The 20064-nt window shown below is 32.6% G+C and overlaps 2 protein-coding genes across 4 annotated transcripts in view; one reads left to right on the plus strand and one right to left on the minus strand.

Moving 5' to 3' along the window:
• The window catches only part of LOC133199624 (syntenin-1-like), a 9221-nt gene extending 5704 nt beyond the window's left edge, over window positions 1–3517 (minus strand). The window contains exons 1-6 of the mRNA XM_061335478.1: window positions 3367–3517; window positions 3117–3181; window positions 2606–2785; window positions 1839–2009; window positions 1031–1206; window positions 677–848 (exon numbers count right to left, since the gene is read on the minus strand). Coding sequence (XP_061191462.1) covers window positions 677–848; window positions 1031–1206; window positions 1839–2009; window positions 2606–2785; window positions 3117–3170 — 753 coding nt within the window. The 5' untranslated portion in view covers window positions 3171–3181; window positions 3367–3517. The remainder of the gene's footprint in view (window positions 1–676; window positions 849–1030; window positions 1207–1838; window positions 2010–2605; window positions 2786–3116; window positions 3182–3366) is intronic.
• Window positions 3518–3656: 139 nt separating this feature from the next.
• Window positions 3657–20064, plus strand: part of LOC133199623 (phosphatase and actin regulator 4B-like) — a 42956-nt gene continuing 26548 nt past the window's right edge. For 2 of the 3 annotated variants that reach the window (XM_061335474.1, XM_061335475.1), the window contains exon 1: window positions 3657–3813. In XM_061335474.1, coding sequence (XP_061191458.1) covers window positions 3705–3813 — 109 coding nt within the window. In that variant the 5' untranslated portion in view covers window positions 3657–3704. Of the gene's footprint in view, window positions 3814–14865; window positions 15154–20064 lie in introns of those variants that run through there. The other variant, XM_061335476.1, reaches the window with a different exon arrangement.

The raw sequence follows: 20064 nt of genomic DNA on the forward strand, positions 1-20064 counted from the left end.
ATAAGAGGTTATGCTATGGACAAGGATCTGTCACCTGTATGGTGAATATTAAATGGACATGTTCTTTTCTTGTGTCCATCAATTAAATTTTGACAGCCAATCATTAACAATTTAAATGAAGATATAAATTCTTTAAAACTTTATTTTTTGAATTCCAATCACACACTGATTCTGTATTCTTCATTTTCAAATATTTTTTCTTAACCAACCCCCTATTGTAGACTATTCTACTCTCATCTACTGATACAATATGTAATCGCACAGAAGATATGTGTATGAAATATGAGTATTTCACCTCAAAGTAGGTCAAAGTTATGACTAAGTGGAACTAATGGGCAACTTCTAGATGCCCTCTGTTTAGTTAATGGGGCATTTTTTCCCAATCTTTTCTTTAGCATCTTCAATATACTGTAAACAAACTATTATTTGCAACAACTTTCATTCTTGATTCATCATTGTAAAAATCCATCCATGACGACTAATTTTCACGATGGATGAAACATCCTACATAAATACATAATTAAAAAATTTAAGTTTGGGAGGTTCGATATATTTGAGAGTAAAAGAAAGATGCAAAACTTGCGGAAATTTCTCACACACTTACAAAGCTTGTTTACAGTACTCTTGATAATGTGAATTTTTAGAAACACTGGAGGACCCCCTACTCAGTGCTTACCTTTAATCCCACAACATTTTGACCATTGACCTCTATAAGCTGGTGATCTGTCAGTACTCCATTCCTAGCAGCGGAGGATTCTTTCACTATAGACTTAATTTTACCATCCTTAAACACGAAACCAATAAATCCTTGACTGTCCTTCTGCATTGTGATAGTTCTCTCAAATGGTCTGCATTAAAAAAGAAATGGTCTAGAATAATTATATTCAACAATTAAGATATACACGTACATTGCATTTTTTTTTTTTTTTGGCTCTGTAAATAATTCACAGATAATGGTACAATTATATGTTCATTACTGGGAACTCAAGTCCTCGCATATTTAGGGAGGACTATCAATGTTTTAGCTCACCTGTCTCTGACAGCAAATACAATTCTCTGTGGGGGAGCATCCTTAAGGAACTTGTGAGCTTTATCGGTATCCCAGCCCGCTACATCTTTACCATTGATCTGTAAAATCTGATCACCGAACCTCAGACCAGCCAGAGCTGCAGGGAAGTTATTCTGTACTAATGCCACAAACAAACCCTAAAAGACAAACATTTCATTATGTTCAAATGCTATAAAAACTAACTTGAAGTCAAACTATAAAAATTCAATTTCTCCTTCTTACAAACGAAATATGCAATAAGTATGATTACTGACCGTAAAGTACTTTTATAAAATTCAGAACCCTCTATACAGTGAACCTGAGAGTTCTGATTTTGTCAGTGGTATTTTTATGCAGTTAGATTGAGGTCAAAAACAAATTAAAATCTATAGTGTATTTCTCAATTTGTAATCAATTCAAGCATTCTTAACAGTTTAATACATGAAGATACATTAACTGAACACTTTATTTGCATGCATTTTCCCTACTTAAGTAAACAACAGTGATTTCTGTTCATCAATACTTAGTTGTCTTTGAACATTTTTTTTTTAGGGGTAAATGCCAGTTACCCTTATTGTTGAAAAGGAAATAGATAAGCTCAATAATTACACCTTGATAGAATACATAATTTTCTCAATGTTCAAAACTTTTTGCTTTAGTGTATAGTTCGAAAGTCATTATACAAACAACATACTGCCTCTATTACTAATAGACTTTTTAAACTACTATTTCTCACATTGTTGACATGCTGAAGTCTGAGGCCAATACTTTCTAAACTACTATTTCTTACATTGTTGACATGCCGAAGTCTAAGGCCAATCTTTCCATCTGCGTCTTTACATGCCACAACCTCTCGTACACCCTGTTTGATTTCAGCTCTCTGTAATCCTTTGTTGCTTCCTGTGATTGGAGCTACTTGCATTTGTCCCGAGGAATTTGTTCGAAGTCCAACTTGCATGTTCTAAAACAGGGGAAAAAAAGAATGACCTTGGATATTTGATACCATTGTTTTTTTGTTCTCATTTAACATGCGTATTACTTATAATTATGTTTTATTTCATCAACCACTTGAATCTTCATACGAACAGGTGATTTCTGCCTTGATGTATATGTAATAAACAATAATTATTAGCAAAAATTTATTTTATACAAGGCTTTTGCATATATACATAATGTACTTTATATTATAAGATGCTAATTGAATACTTAAATGGTGGTATACTTCTATATCTCATGAAAAGACCCCAGTAAATTTTACTTTTCCCTACAACTTAAAAGTAAACCTCAAAAAAAAGTATAGGATTGGATTAATAAGATTCCCTTAGATTCATTGTACATGTAACTCATTTTATCCAAATTTCCATTATTAAATTTGTAATTCTGGTATGACACCATAATTTTAAGAAATTAAATCTACACTTATATGTAACAGTCTATGCTATTTTGAAAGGAAAACAAATGTAACTTTTTTTTCTACAGTTGGTGTTTTCCTCTTTTCCCTGTAATTATTATGAATTCTTCAAGAGACACCTGTTACCTTTGGGTGTAAGTATTTACCTGTGCCACTACAGGCATGTTTTGTTCTACAAAAGCTGGGGTAAGTTCTAGACCCATGTAGCTCCCCAGTGAGGGGTAGAGGGAGGCTCCTTGCTGTGTGGGGTATGGTTGGGGTTGTGACCCTTGTTGTTGTGGGTAGGCAATCTGACCAGCAGCCGCAGACTCATACTGATGCTGAGCCTAAAAGATGTACGACAGATTAATTATTGGATTGTTTCTGTCAATTTGAGTTGTATCTTAAGACAATATATATTCAAGATAACCACTGAAATATTATCGGCAAATTAAAAATGAAACTAATACCTAGATTATGCATGTAAAATAATTATCTCTTTAAAGTATTATATATCCACAAAGTAGGATTTTTTTTTTTTTGAAATACAAGTATATACAAAGTTTTTATCAAGTATTTTTTTATCTAAAAAACAGAAACAAAAAAACACAGCTTTAATATTTGTTTCCTTCATTCTTATGTTTCAGAAATTTATAAAAATTACAAAATGTACAGTACCTGTGCCATTTGGTCAACTTTCATGTCTTCTAGAGTAGGATATAATCCCGACATCTTGTTTGATTCTAATTAAAAACACAGAGTATATCATATATAAAACACAGAATGACTCATTTTCCCGAGTGAAGTACATGCTGATACCCATGTAGGAAGTTTTATTGTAATCACTAAATGACAGCCATTTTTCCTCTTCACATTTTTCGTTTATTATTTCTATGCACTACAAGGGACAAAGGTAAAACCTACCTACCTGTATGTTAATGATTCTCTGAACTGTTAGATCTTGCTGTCTTGTCTTCTTTTGACTGAAAAAGTCAGATGATATTGAGTATTTGGCAATTTGTTTATTCACTTCTCCTGAACGTGACGTCAAATGTCACGAGCCATTGACATCACGTTTAAATCTAAATTTAGAAATAAAATACGGAACTAAAATATGAAATTATATGTTAGAGAAATAATTATGCAATGGAAGGGGTATATCTAATATTTGTATATTTTTTTTGCAATTAAAAGCTGAAAGAGAAAATAGAAGTTCATGACCTTAAAAACACCGGAAGTTCGCCCAAAAATGGGTATTGTGCGATCATGGCCACCGACTCTGCAAATGTAACAGGTCATAAATACACACGACAAAGAAGTAACAGTGATCCACAGGCCAGTGTGGATCCTCTAAGCACAGAAAGTGGCGAAAAGGGTAAAATTCATCTTATTCATAAGTAGATATTGATCTTAGTTGACCTGAAAACGATAAACTCCCCGCCCAAACAACAGACAAAATACACATTCCATATTTTGTTTGTTTTGGTTTTATAGTTTCAAAAGAGGTTCATAAAACATTAAATAAAAAGTGATAACAATCGTGTAATCGTGAAGTGAGCAATAACTTATACTTTTTTACTTCATGTCGTAAAGTTTCAATGAATATTTCTTTTGTCATTTCCTGGTTATCATCGGTGAGATCAGCTGAGTCGGTGTTTCCCCGAGAAGCAAGAGCCATTGTGTATTGACAGTGTTATCTCTAACATATACAAAGAAGACATGTTCGGTGTCATTTCTATCAATGGTTTAGCATTAGCAGAATTAACTGGCAAAAAGTTTATCCATTTTCTGTTTTACTTGCATTTGAGGTTATTGAGTACAAAAAAAAAGTCTATTGTAAGAGGAAAACTAAGGGGAAATTTGTGGCTATCGAATCTTGAACCTCAGATGGGTTAGGTACTGTAACCATTGAGCTATCAGTTTATGGGTTTAATACTGTCTATTATATCCTCCCTCCTTAAATTGTCTTCTCTCTGAAAGACACACAACCTGAATTCTTTAGCCCCTGGCAGTACTTTCACCTGTAAGTCAATGGGTAGCCAATGGCATCATAGGAAAGGAGAAATTTATGGCTTGACTAGGAATCAAACCCGAGACCCACTGCATTACTAGTCAGGTGCTCTAACCACTTAGCTGTCCAGGCTAGTATCCATGATCTATATATAGCCCAAACCATTACACTAAGTCACTAACGAATAAGTAACAGGTAAAATCACTGAATTAACTCCTTCTAACATTGCTGAAATAAAACAATTGACTTGAAAATAAGAGCAATTAACTTTTTGACACTCATTTTTTAAAAATTATTAATCAATTACTGATGAACTGTTCTTTGCATTCACACAAGTTTTAATGGCCAAATTGTCATTTATATTGAATTAAACACTCAGATGTAAAAATATAAGCAGGAATTGACAGTTAGGGTGCACACTTCTTTAAATAGTTTGAAAAAAAAAAAGTTTGATTTTATTTTGGTATATATGATTAAGTATCACTATTGGTTATTTCAGTGAGGTTTGAACTGAGATGGTCATTTTATTGCAATGTCTAGTCTAAAATTGTCTTCAACACCAGGGGTGTGCAATTAAAAAAATCAAGTACTAGCCCACGGGCTAGTGGCAGCAATAAAGTTACTACCCCCATGCAAGTAAAAAGTTACTAGCCCAAATGTAGGTGGGAAAAGTACCAACTTAAAAATAAATTATTGTTGAATAAGTCAGGGGTTTAAGGTAATTCTTTTTAAAATTAAAGTTTTATTCTCACTAGTAAAATTGAATCATGTATAAATTAATAATTATGATAGAAAATAAAAATGAATTTAAATAAATTTTTTTTTTCCCTTTTCTCTGTGCATATTGCACTAGCTCTATCATCTAAAACGAAGTGAAATCTTTTTTTTTTAATCTTAAATTATTAAATACACTGGAAATATATTTTTATGTACACGTAAATCACATAATACTTATCTTTCAGTTGATTGAGTGATCGTAAATAATAGATATCTGCCTTTATTTACCATAAACACATGAATGGAGGAAATTCGGGTTAGGAAAAAAACGATCGTTTTTGGAAGTAAATAAGTCAGGAAGTGCTGCAAAATGGATAAGATTATGGAGATTTACGAACAATAGGAGCATTCTGCCTGGAAATTTTTCATTGGTTGGGAATTTAATAGCAAAAAATAAGTGAAAATACCGGTAGTGATTTTCATTTATAACATTGGTATTTTTAATTTTTACTAGCCCAAGGGGCTACCTGCATGCAGAGAACAACTAGCCCGACCCCAAAAAATGGTAGCCCCGGGCGTCGGGCGATGCTAATTGCACACCCCTGAACACAGTTTGTGTAACAATAGATATTCATGTAATATCTTTATTATGTTTAATGAATTCGTGTTATCATAAACTTTTAAACTCATAAACTTGTAAGCAATTTGAAATAGAAGTTTGACAACAGGAACCAATATTGGTGGTTTTATGTTTTTCACTTTGGTATATATTTCTTATAATATTGAGTTTCCTGTGAGGAAGCTGTCATTTGACTCATGTATCACCTTGAAGCATGAAACTGGAGGTATATATATATATTTTAATAAGTCAATAAGTGTTATTGTAGCATTGATTATTTCACATCATTCATCATTCTACACACTGTAGTGTATTTTGATTTTCTTTATCGTCAAGGTATGAAATACATCATCTATCTTATTCAGAATTGTCCTTCTATAATCCATTCATCCTCAATTTAACTAGACTTAATACTGTTAGAACAGTAATTTGTTTTTGTGTAGAATATCACAGAGGTTATAATTCAGACCAGAACTTGTTAATGTATTCAAAGACCAGATCTTGCATTCATTACTTATTCTGCTTTTACCACTTAATGAATAATATGCATTTTGGATCAGTTATTAAGAACATTGTGACCTTTGATAAATTGCTAATTTTGGATTGCTACATTTTAATCAATTTTTGAATTGAATTGAATCAATTTTTGAGAGAGTGCATGGATTACAATTAAATATTTTTGTAATTAGTATATCTGGAATTTAAGTTGATGTACCAAACATGAGTATTTTAATTACAATACATCGGATGTTCATACAATGCAGCCATTTAATATAGAACTTAAAGTATGACTCAGAGGAAAATGAATCTTGGGTTTGTCATAAGAGGTTAAATGTCAACATGTACATATCAGTTTGTACCAGGTTGTAGTGACACAATAATTGGTTCTGATATAGATTTTAGCATCTTAAAGACAAACTCAACTTGCAAGGCCATTGATGTAGCCAGAGCATATAGGATTTGTGTTGTGAATTTGTCAGGTATTCTTTCATTCCATTTTACCTTCCCAGCATAATTGTAAATATTATACTTTCATGTAAATTATTTGAATTTGATTTGTTGAGAAACATCTTTTAAAAAACATTGTTACCCTCTGAATAATGATACCATGGCCCTTCAGGGCTATAAAACTTAGCAACAATCAACATTGCTTGAAGATTGGTAATATTCCTCCCAAAAATATTGACTGTACAAAGTCTATGTGTGCAAGTTTCACCTTCATTTTATCTGTATAAAAAATTCAAATCAGTACTATATAATAGATACTGCATGTAGTTGAGGGTAATATTGAAAATTGTCACCCTTCAAAAAACATTTTCAACTGAGGAGCAGCAGAGATTGACAATGCTTTTCAAGGGGTAAAAATTTTTAATGTTACCCTCAACAACATGCAGTATTTATATTATAGTTTTTTGCTATTATTTAATGTCACAATTAAATTTTATTAAAAAAAAATTGTGTGAAAAATATAAATTCTGAAATTCGGAATAGGAAAGGAGAAAATGCAACGGTTCCCTGAATTCTAGCTTGATAAGTGCTCCACTAAGTGAGTTATCTGGCCACTGGTTAATGAACCTACCTGACCAGGTCCAGCACAATACCCTGATAAAGGTATATAGCTTGATAAAGCTATATAGCTTTATCAAGGTATTACAAATACCTTGATCAAGGTATTTTATGTAATGAAAATACAAAAAAAAAATCTTAAAAAATTAAATTTAAAAGTCGAGTTATGAGTTGTGATCAGTGTGTTCAGTCGTGCATGAAAAGTACACAGGTATCAAAAAGAAAGCATAAAAGAAGGTCTCCTCACAGGACATGCTTTTACACTGATTTCTTCGTGTTTGAGTACTTTACATGCATGAGTGAATTTACTGACAACAACTCAGAACTCGACTTTCAGTATTTATTTTTTTTAGGATTTTTTTGTATTTTCATTAAATAAAATACCTTGATCAAGGTATTTGTAATACCTTGATAAAGCTATATAGCTTTATCAAGCTATATACCAGGGATGGGGTAATTGAAAAAAGTAATTGTAATTGACTGTAATTAATTACATTTTTTGAGGTAATTGGAAGTAATTTGTAATTGAACATTTTTTCAATTACTTGTAATTTAATTAATTACACTGAAAAAATACCATGTAATTTCAATTACTTTTTCAATTACATTCAATTACTTTATATGATACACATTCATGATATATTCATGATATATCATCACCACTACCTCCCCATTTTACTGCATGGTTTTTATTTTATTGTTAAACAGATATCCTCAATCCTTCAATTATACAAAGTCTTAGGTTAATGCTTACAAAAAAATAATTAAATGATTGGCTTGATAATAATAAACTGGTTTCTTTCTAATCATTATGTAAATTTTGAATTTTTTGATCTATATTTATAAATATGAATTTTGAACCTTCCTTCTTAGGTCTATTCAGCTATGAAACACACATTTATTATATTTCAGTCTTTGTTGTTTGATCAATAATAAAGTAAAAGAAGGTGTGTGTCATTAATAAGTTCTCTCTTGTTGGGAAGAGATAATTGCCCTCCAGATCACAGCTTTAAATTGCAATCAAAACAAATCAACTCCTCGAAAGAGATATTCATTCCATGATTTAGAAGACAAAGCCAATGGAGATAATTATTTCAATTTAAAATGTTCTGCTAGCTTTAGAAAAAAAACTTTCAATTTGATAATTACTTTAACATCTAAACAGATTTTTATGAATGAATTTTCTATCTGTACAATTCTGATTTATGAAGTAAAATTGTTCAACATAAATAGCAATTTAGGATGTTCAGGTTACCTTCAAAGGAAATATTTAATTTGAAGGGTTACAGTTACGACTCATTTCACTCTATTAAAATGCTCATTTTTAATCAAATATCATAAGCCATGCAATTTGTGTATATGTAGGTTTTGTGTGGTGGAAACTGCATCAAAGTGATCTCGGATAGTTCTTTAAGAGATTCTTATTGTTTTGTAAATAAATGTTATAAATTAAACCAGAATGATACACAATGCCTATTAATAGCATATTATTTCTTGTACTGTTTGTGCAGAGGCTGAGCTTATATACAAATAAATGATGTTCTGTTTATTAATTCACTGACAAGGATTATAAAAATTTTCAAAAAAATTTAAAATGTAATTTGTAATTTAATTAATTACTTTTGCAAAGTAATTGTAATTTAATTAATTACATGTCTTAGAAAGCCTGTAATTTAATTGTAATTTAATTGAAGAAAAAGTCAAAGTAATTGTAATTTAATTAATTACTTTTTAAAGTAATTGACCCCATCCCTGCTATATACCTTTATCAGGGTATTGTGCTGGACCTGCTGACCACCTTATTCTGCCCTCTTTAGATATCATTGCCCTCAAGACACAACCCAAATTTTTTGCCCTTGGCAGGGCTTTCTCTTGCAAGTCCAGGGGTGGTCAAGAGCACCAAATGTAACAGGGAGAAAATGCAACAGATCAAACCTGGATTTGAACCCTGGCCCCATGAACTCTAGTCAGCTACTCTATCAATTGAGCTACCTAGCCACATGCCTGAAGGCTACATGAAATCCCCCTTCCCAATCTTTTTCTGAAAAAAATCTTGTTGTTTACTTCCTAATTACACAGTGCTTAATAATCTGTAGCAGGTAAAGTAAGAGGACCCTGTCCCAATTTAAAATTGCCCCCCCCCCCCCCAAAAAAAATTATGGTGATATTCCCAAATAAAATGCAGATTGATTTTTTTCAATGTTTTTTTGTCAGTAGTCTTGAATTCTGATATTTTATAGAGGATGTGCATATGGGATAAGCATACAATCTAACTGTCTGTCCTACAGTAAAGTGTGATAAAACATCAATATTTCTATATTTTGCCACTTTTTTTTCCAATTTAAGGACATACGCAACATAGTTTGAACTTTATTGCCTTTTTCCCTGGTGTTGAAGAGTTCCAATACTTAAAGGAACTGTGTGCTACATTTTAATGTCTATATATCCTGTTGTACTCTTCTTCTAAAAAAAATTTTGCTAAACAAAACATCTAAAATATATGTTTAGTAATTTTTGTATATTTTTCTTTAAATTATACAAGAATTTTCATCAATTGATATCTTTTCAAAACCCCTGGTAATGCATGCTGATTTTTTGTCTATGAACATCTGATGGCATTATGATCTTAAATTAAGAATATTTTGAAAAAATATCAGTAGGTAAGGTACGTTGCGTATGTCCTTAAAATTCCAAATTGAAAGGGTGCAAGACCCTGTACCAACAGGAACAGTAAAGCCCTGGGATATTTTTTAATGCATGTGGATTAAGTTACTAAATTTTCCAAGAAGAAAACATTGGTTCAATAAGTCATTTCCAATGAAATAAAACTATAAAATGAGAGAAACCACTGAAATTCAAAGATTTCAAAATATTCACACTGAAGAATATATAATCATGCTCAAAATTTTAGTCTCATTGATTTAATTATGGAATCAGTTTGAACTCTAACCTTTTCTCGTGGAAATAGTGTCAACAAATTGTAACAAAAATTGAAAGCATTGGGCATTTTATTTTGAGTAATAAATTGAATATTTATAGTAAACCAGTCTGAGAGTTGTCTCTCTTTTAAAGCATTTTAAGCATACTTTTTCTTATTTCACAGATTGTCACAGAAACTGAGTGTTAATTGTGTCACAGAATATACTCAGCTTTTTATTTTTTCACAATGTAATAGTAGGGATTAATTTTAATTCCAACATGACTGACTTAAGATGTTGGAGAATAAGTCCATTCAGATTTGCTGCAGGTAACAGACAGTACTAATAATCTTAATTTTGTAATAAAAATTCTGAGTGTGAATAAAAATTATTTATTTAATTTCAGAAATAAATAAAAGAAGTACACTGTATAATCATACTCAAATTTTATTTATGTTGTAGAGAGTTTCTTATCACTATCACTCTTGAAATGAATTTTAGGGTATTTGTTTTTATCACTGGCTCAGTGAGTCTTTGAATGAGATAAATTCATACTATATGTATATATAGTATACACATTCATGGCATACATATAGTATGAACATAAATTCATACAATATGTATGTATAAAGTCAGGTTCATGCTTTTTTTCCAGACTAGTTTTAAACATTTATCAATCTTGATGATTAGGGAGCATTAGGTTTATAGAAGAAATTACGTACCTCAATAAGTCTGATCTGATTTTTTTAGCTTTCCATAATTATCCTGATGAATTTTTAACAAAATTTTTAAAAAGTGTTTAATGAATTATGACTTACACAAGGCACATTTAAATGGATTTTCAACATTCTGAGTTTAGCTTTATGAAGACAAACTTCATAAAAAAAAATCTTCCTGAATAATAACAACAAAGACTTTCCTCATTTTATTGAAAATTGACTACATAAGGACGTTAGTGGTTAAATAAAATAATATGGAAATTGTCTTTGAATTTTTAGTTCACCTGAGCTAAAGGCTTGCAGAGCTTTTCTGATTGAAAAGTGTTTGTCGTTTGTCTGTTCATTTGTCTTGCATTTGTAAACACTGGGTCAATTTCAACATTACTTGCCACAAAACATCCTTCTGTCAAGAAGCCACATCCTCTTCTAAGAAGAGATTATGAAGCAATATTGAACATTTGGTGGCATCATTTGAATATCTTCCTTTGAACTACTGGACCAGAAAAGACAAAACTTAAGTGAGATATTCCTGATATAGTGTAGATCAGTTTGTTCAATTTATGGCCCCTGGGGCTAGGATGGGACTGCAGATTTATAAAGGAAATGAATATTTAAAAAACAACCATTAAAACTCTCTTTCGTAAGAACAGCAGGGCTTCAGTTAGTCATATTAATAATAATAATATGCAAGCATCCACATGTGGTGTACATTGAGGATATTCAATGTTTTGTTGTTAGATATGGAATTTATTTCATGAGTGGGACAGGATTCTTTGATATTTTCATGAGTGCCAAGCACGATTGAAAATATAAAAAAAATCCTGTCTCACAAGTAAAATAAATTCAACAATTAGTCATATAATATGTAGCAAGCCATCTTCATAAATCGTGGATTCAAGTTTGTTCAAACCTTTGCCGATAGGTCAAATATTTATTAGGGAATTATAGTTAAAGAAACAAACTATATCCATAAAAAGCTCCCTCTAAACAACAATAGGTCTGGCCGTTTGGAAGCTGTCATATAAAAGTTTGGCTGCCTGAAACCTTTTCCTATCACTCACCTGATGTGAAGGTCTGACTACCTGAAAGTTGTCTTTAAAGTTCACAATTTCTTAAGGTCTGACTGTGTGGAACCTGTCTTTATAGCTTGCTTGATCTAAAGATCTGACGAGTTGGAACCTGTCCCTATAGCTCACCTTGTTTATAGATATGACTGTCTGGAATCTGTCTCATAGCTCACCTTGTCTATAGGTCTGACAGCCTGGAAACTGTCCCTATAGCTAACCTGATCTAAAGATGTGACTGCCTGGGATCTGTCTTATAGCTCACCTTGTCTATAGGTTTAACTGACTTGAATTTGTTTTAAAGCTCACCTTGTCTATAGGTCTGACTGGCTAGAATTTGTTTTATATTTCACCTTGTCTATAGGTCTGACTGCCTGGAATCTGTCTCATAGCTCACCTTGTCTATAGGTCTGACTGACTTGAAATTGTCTTGTAGCTCACCTTGTCTATAGATCTGACTGACTTGAAATTGTCTTTTAGCTCACCTTGACTATAGGTCTGACTGACTTGAATCTGTCTTATAGCCCTCCTGACCTAAAGGACTGACTGCCTGGAACCTGTCTCATAGCTTACCTGATCTAAAGGTCTAACTTTATAGAACCTGTCTTTAGCTCACCTGATCTAAAGGACTGACTGCCTGAAATCTGTCATTTAGCATCTAGATTAATGAAATAAGAAAAATCAGAATTTGTGCTGAATTAAATGTTATTAAAAAAGAAGAAGCTGTTCTTTTTCTGCCAAACAAACATGTAGATGAAGATTAATTAAACCCCTTGTTGTTGTCTTCAAATTTTAAGCCTGAGATTTTCACAGTATATGTCAACAGATTCTCAAGAACCACTGGGACGGAAAAGAGTCTGTAGTATTGGGTCAAAGTTCTGTATAAGTAAATATAGGATTTCCAAAATATCTTTCAAAATTTTCTTTAAAGCTGCAGGCCGGCTGTGAAAAGTCGTATTAATCATGTTAATATACTTGTACAAGTATCCTCTGATGTAGCTGCAGATCTATAGCTTGCACAGGTCTGAAAAAAAATCGGGATAGATAAGTGGAGAGTTACAGTGCCACCCACTGAAAGAAATTGTATGTTTATTGTGCACAAAAAAGTGCACCTCTGGTGGTGAAGATTCAAGTTTGTTTGAATCATGTTCCCAGGGCATCTCACCCAAAACAGGAAGGCTGTTATTAGTCATATCAATATGCTAGCACTCTAAGATAGTGGAGATTATAATTTTTTTAAGTCATGGTTCCCTAGGGTAGAATGGGGCCATAATAGAGGATCAGAATTAATATAAGAATATGAGAAAAAAGTCTTAAAAACCAAGAAATTAAAGAATCGCAGTATAAATCATATTGCTATTGCAGTCATTCACAGATCGTAAAGATTCAGATTTGTTCAAACCATGGTCCAAGGGTGTTGGCCACAACAGGGAATTCAAATATTCATATGGAATTTATAGGAGAAACTTCTTAAGAGCAGATTTATATATGTTCAGTATATGGCTCCTGTGGATAATTTGGGGTTAGAATAGGTATTCGGTATTCTAAATTCTATATATTGGAATATAAAGGTTTTTTTTTTTTTGAGAGTGACAAAGCAACATACTGATATGCTAACATTCCAATAGCATGTCTTATGGCTTCAACTTTGTTTGAATTATGGACACTGTGCCTGGGATGGAGCTAAAAGCAGAAATAAAATTTAAAATAATAAATGTATATCACCAGGGAATAATTTTTCTCCAATGTCTTCTCAAGAGCAGCAAGGTCATATGAGTCATATTAATATTCAGAACCCAATGTGGTTTGGATTCAAGTTTGGTTAAGTCATGACAACTTGGGACTATATTGGAGCCATGATATTTGATTGAAAATTTTCATGGGCATAAAGAGAGAAAAAATCTTTTGAAAATTTTCTGGTAAACAGCAGGGCTAAGTTAACTCGGGTGAGCAATTTGGCCTGTGGGCCTCTTGATTTTAGTGTAGATGTACTACTTGTATCTACAGACTCAAACCTCGTTATCTTGAATTTGATGGGACCAAGAAAAAACTTCGAGATATCAAGGGTAAAATACCTAGTAAGAAATACCTGGTTAGGACAACATAGCCATGGTATTCAAGATATCCGTGTTTGAGATACCGAAGTTCAACTGTATGAGTTTATTCAAGTATGTTGATATTTCACCTCTTGGCTTAACTTGGTACAGTACAAATTTGTAATAAGGAATCTAAAGTGTATGCCCTAAACTATTAATGCAGGTGAGTATTGTGGTCCTGGGGCCTTACTTCCTGATTCTAGATCACCTTGTAATGTGTGTTTGTACAATCTTCCTGTCTCCTAACTTCCTGTTCTCTGTTAAGTTTTGGTCAACAAAATCTCAACAAAATCATGGCTTCAGAATGTGCATTAATTATATATATATTTATATAATCTCAAACAGGCATCTTAATTTCAGTGCACAAACTGCACACCAGGAAATGAATGCTAGATATAAGATTTTTTGCACTTGTTTCTGTATAATTATCAAATAAATTTTCATGTTATATTTAATTCAATTATTTATCTGTTTAATGAAAGTTTAAGAGATACATAAACCACTTACCAGCGGTCTGTAATTTAAAAACTGCAGGTTGTTAATGTCCATACTATTTCATTATGAGGACTAGGTAATAAGGTGTCCATTTCAAAGTGTGTAATGTTTTCAGGTATTATACATACTTGTCTGATCCCCCATTAACCATCTCTGTGACCTAGATACATGGCAGGTATTAGCTATAGATAAACAAGGGGGCTGTAAACAGAGTTGAAATAATAATATGTATCTTACATATTTAAAGTTTAGGTGTCACATGGCCGAGTGACGGGCCTGCCTGAGGTATCAGTTTTCTATCTGGTTGTGGTATTTGTGCCTAACTCACTGGGCTGTGAAACGTATGACAAGAATATAGTTATTACAGATTCCTCTTGGATTTCCCCGCTCTCACTCATCTGGAACATTTGTCTTTCTGAGGCTAGGACCATCTGAATTTTCTACCTGGAATTTACATTGTTTCTGGAGTTTAACTTTTGTAAATGATGAGGCTACGAAGAAAGAAGAAAGGTAAATTGTTCTTCAGTTTTTTTTTCTGGAAAAAAGAAATCTTTATTTGTTGACCTTAATTTCGTGGTTGATTGTGGCCTTTATTCTAATGAATTCAACCAGGTACACTTTTTTTAAAAAGGTGAATTTTAAGTATGATTTTTGATTATGGCAAGACTGCAGTACATTCATGAATGTTTGTGTAAGTTTTAAACTGACAAGCAGTAGGCTATTTGTCATGTTGTCCTCAGCATGTATCTACCACAATGTTTTAGACCTGCAGGCCATAGCTTAACATGGTTTTCTAAATGTGTTGAGCATTCTTCAAATTTAAGGAAGTTCTCTGATTATCAAGCATGGACATTTTCAGTGAAAAATAATTTTTTTTTTCTAAGGGCTAAACATTTAAGAAGAATATTTTTAAGAAAATTATTGTACACTGTACATAAAAAACTATTGTACGCTGTGCCTTATTTCATATCAGGATTTTTTTTATCCGTATAAGTTGGTACTCTAGTTGCTTTAGTATATTAGATAATGTACGAGGGTAAACAGTCCGTGCTTAAGAATTAATTTTCTGAAAAAGTTCTGTATGTTGAAATATTTGACAACTCAAGTATTTGAAATATTTAGACATATACACTAATTGTCACTGTTAATTAAATCAGGTTATTTTATCTGTTGGAATGCCCCTTTTCTAGTTCTTTTGTATTTGTGTATAATGCCTGTAAATTTCAGAGGTGTACCTGTAATTATCAATTACTAAAAATAATCTATCATAAAGACATGAAAATCATTGAGTTTTAATTTCCTGTTAGATGGAGTTAGTACCAGTTAGTTCATATACATAGTAAGCTACTTTTGTCTTTTTGCCTCATTCATTGAAGTGTTGGTTAAACTGTGTACAAGTGTTCTCACTCTTAGGGTTTAATTCATTTCAAAGATGTATTTCAGCTTATAAAGTTATAATGACTTGGTGATATTAAAACTGGGATTTCCTTCTTTTGTGTGCCTGACTCCCCTGGTTCTCTTTTGATTGTACTGGTTTCCCTATAATTTCAATACCATGTACTTACAAAGTCTCGAAATATCATCAGATCCATGGTTATTGTTATTTATGGTGTATATTGACTTTCAACTACAGGTTTTTTTTTTGTGTGGACCAATAGTTTGTATCAATAGATTAGGATGGGATTCTTTGAGGATGCTGGGTACAAGAGAAAGATTTAGGTCTATCCCATGTGTGACCATTTACACATAGATATCTGTAAGTGAGAAGGCAGATCAGGATTTGAAAAGAGAAGACCAAGACCTGAAGACTAGGACCTACAACTCTGATATTATTGATATACCAAGACCTGAAGACTAGGACCTGTAATTCTTATATTAATGATATACCAAGACCTGAAGACTGGGACCTATAACTGATATTAATGATATACCAAGACCTGAAGACTAGGACCTACTACTCTGATATTGTTGATATACCAAGACCTGAAGACTAGGACCTACAACTCTGATGATATACCAAGACCTGAAGACTAGGACCTACAACTCTGATATTATTGATATACCAAGACCTGAAGACTAGGACCTACAACTCTGATATTATTGTTAAGATTTTTTTAACTCATTAATCACACAGTTTAAGCAGCAGTCTGTTTGACTGGATTTCTGGAGTGAATAAATAGATCAGAATTCCTATGAAATAGTAAGATAGCTGAATCCTGTAGGTATTTCAGCTGTCAGTGGACAGTCACTGTTTACTCAGATTTACAAACTGTAGACCAGGACAAAATGTCCACCAGTGTTTCTCAGTGAGCATTGTGATGTGTTGAGATTCAACAAATGTTTTTATAACTTCTTATGATTTAAACGAATGATGTGTTGGACCGAATCCTAAATTTTAGTGGACAATTTGTGTAATGAATGAATTAAATGGTAATGTAAAAACTGTAAGAGTTACATGTCTGAAAGGACACAGTCTTTATGCCTTTAGTCAACAAAGAGTGTTTAGTCGAAGGCCACACAAATATTTATGTACAGGAAGATTAGAGGGTTGAGATAAAGCTGGGACTATACCCAGCATGTGTCAATGACAGAGTTTAGAGAGAGATGACACCTCAGTTATGTCTGGGTAGTTAATGTGGGATAGATACCTTGTCAAACGATGATTCGAAAGGTGAGGCAGGTAACTTTATATCATGGCAAAGATAGTGTACTAAGACACAGGTACATCAATCTCAGGTAAAGTGGAAAATAATCTTTTCCTGGGAGTGGACTGGCCCTTTGTGTGATCTACATTGGACGAGGCCATATACACAGTCACATACAGTGGCTAATGTATTCACATCTTCACACTGTTTTATACTGGGATTAAATTGTTTGTACAAGTATACAAGAATTATGATGAGGATCAAGTTACCGGTATCGTGTATGACCTTCAAAGTTCTTAATTGCATGGAGACAGTTTGATACAAATTAAGGCATCATTTGTAGTTGGAACCCCTTGTATAGATTATATTCATGTGTCTAATACATGTATGCAAAAACACACATTATTCACATATTTTGCATGGGATAAGGTTGATAAAGTATTAGTGAATGGGCGTTTCTTTATTATAATTGCTCATTCTGGACAACAAATGAAGCAGTTAAAACTATTTAATCTTTCCCCCATCACTTTTTCTAGATTAGTAGTAAGTAATGAAATTGTGAGTTTTAGACTTAGCTCATTTAAGGACAGATGATACAAACCAAAAAATGAATGCCTGGATTGGTATTATATATTTCTGGGTTTATTTTTGTTGCAAATGATGCAAATAATAAATTTCTAAAATATTAAGAAATTGTTAACCTTCTATGATGTTCAAAATTCTACCTTTCTGCAACCATCCTTATTAATCTATACAAATATTTTTCACTTCAAATCCCATTGTTGTGAAACTTTGAATGAAAAATGAAAAACTACGTGGTGAAACTTGTTCATTTTACTCATTAAAACATGACTCAAGTTGTTATTTTCAATTTTTATGAGAAAAGTTTGTTTGTATCATCTGTCCTTAAATGGAAATGAATTTCAGTACCGTCCCTTTTTATTTTGGTAAGAGGTAGTTTTAACTTTCAAACTTGGGTTAATTTCTTTAAGGAAGAGATGCAGTTACCCGGTATTTTGTATGTGTTCATTCATTAGGGCAGTGCTAATTAAAACAGAGAGGTGAATGACCCTGTTTTAGGATATGCATACTTATAAAACACAACCATGTCACTGTAATAACTACTGTATGTTATCAGAGAGTTTTTAAGGCATTTATCGTGCATTTTCTCTGAGAACCTAATGTCTTCAATTAAATTGCCTGAGAGTCAAGTGGAGTTTAAAGATGATTTGGTTTTTTCTTGACTCAGGCATGTTTGTACTACACTATATTGAAGTGTTGTAAAGTGACACAAATTGGAAAGGAAGTACATTTTTATCAGAGTTCAGGAATCACTTAAATATGTCAAAAATATAGAGGAGCCTGATCTGTCAGTCATGTGAATAACCTTATATCTGGTATATAGTGATGGATTCTGTCATCCTGTTGGTAGACAATGCTAGGATGCCAAAGATATTAAGTTAGTGAATACCTAATGTTTAACAAACATGTTTGCAAGGTAGTTGTCACCTGTTTTATGTAGATCATTAAGGACCCAGAGTCCATTGTAAGCTTTCTTTTTGATAACTCCTGCGATCTAGAAGGTATTCATGAACCATATTTAATAACCAGTGTGCTCTTAGTGTAAAATTTAGTTTGTGAGCATTGCTGTTAGCTAAACATAAAATCATCCAATATATCTTATATACTTGGTTAATTGTATACAATGTAAATAACTTCTTTTTTATATTTCTTGAAAGATTGCAATAAAATCTTGTATCAAGTGGTATTCAAAAATGTTTCTATAATATATTTTATCAAAATCAACAATTGGCATGATAGTGTCAGTAGGAAAATAAAAAAAAAAGGGACACAAAGAAAGAAAAAAGTGACTTTAGAATAAAAGGATGCATCAAGGTTTGACACTTACTTTTGTTGGCATTAAAGTCCAGCTGGACTAGTGCACTGTCTGCAGGCCTTTTATGGTTTAATAAAGGAAAATTCTGCAATGTTTTGTAATGATTAAAATAATAGTAAATTATGCTGTACACTTCCTACTTGCTTTACTGGGGCTTTTAGTAATTAGTGAGTACATGTACAAGACGAGGGAGATAATTTAATTCTTTGATCATAGTGTCTATACTTAATTTTAAAATTTCTTTGCCTATCAATACCATGTGAAAGCAATAGTATACATATGATATTACAAATTAAATTCCTTTTATCTCATTGTAGTATTGGTAATGGTGTCATAAAAAAGACACTTTCTAAACTCGAAGCTTGAAATGCTCAAGTTAGTAATGATTTGGGTCATGGATATCACCCTCTGTAGCTCAGTTGGTAGAACACCTGACTAGAGAAGAAGGGGTCCCCGGTTTAATTCTTGGTCAAGCCTGACCAGCCATACATTTTTTTTCTCCTTTCCTTTTACACCATCTGGTGCAGTTGACCACCCCTGGACTTGCAGGTGAAAGTCTTGCTAGGGGGCAAAAAGAACTTGGGTTGTGTCTTCGGGGGCGAAGACAATTTAAGGAGGGAGGAATGTAATGGTTTGGGCCGTGGATATCAACATTGGTGGCTCAGTTGTTAGAGCACCTGACTAGTGATGCAGGGGTCCCAGGCTTGATTCCCAGTCCATCCATGTAATTTCTCCTTTCCTGTTACACCATTTTAATGAATATGTGTGAGGCAGTCAGAAGTGGGATTTGTTGTAAAGCTTTTCAGTTCAGCCAACATGGGTAAATATGTAAACACATTGTCACACTGTTAGTAAATATGGATTTTACTGAGTCTGCAT

The sequence above is a fragment of the Saccostrea echinata genome, unplaced genomic scaffold (genome assembly GCF_033153115.1).
Source record: "Saccostrea echinata isolate AGI-Se365-2 ecotype Australia unplaced genomic scaffold, CSIRO_AGI_Sech_v1 ptg000034l, whole genome shotgun sequence".
In the NCBI taxonomy this organism is placed as follows: domain Eukaryota; kingdom Metazoa; phylum Mollusca; class Bivalvia; order Ostreida; family Ostreidae; genus Saccostrea; species Saccostrea echinata.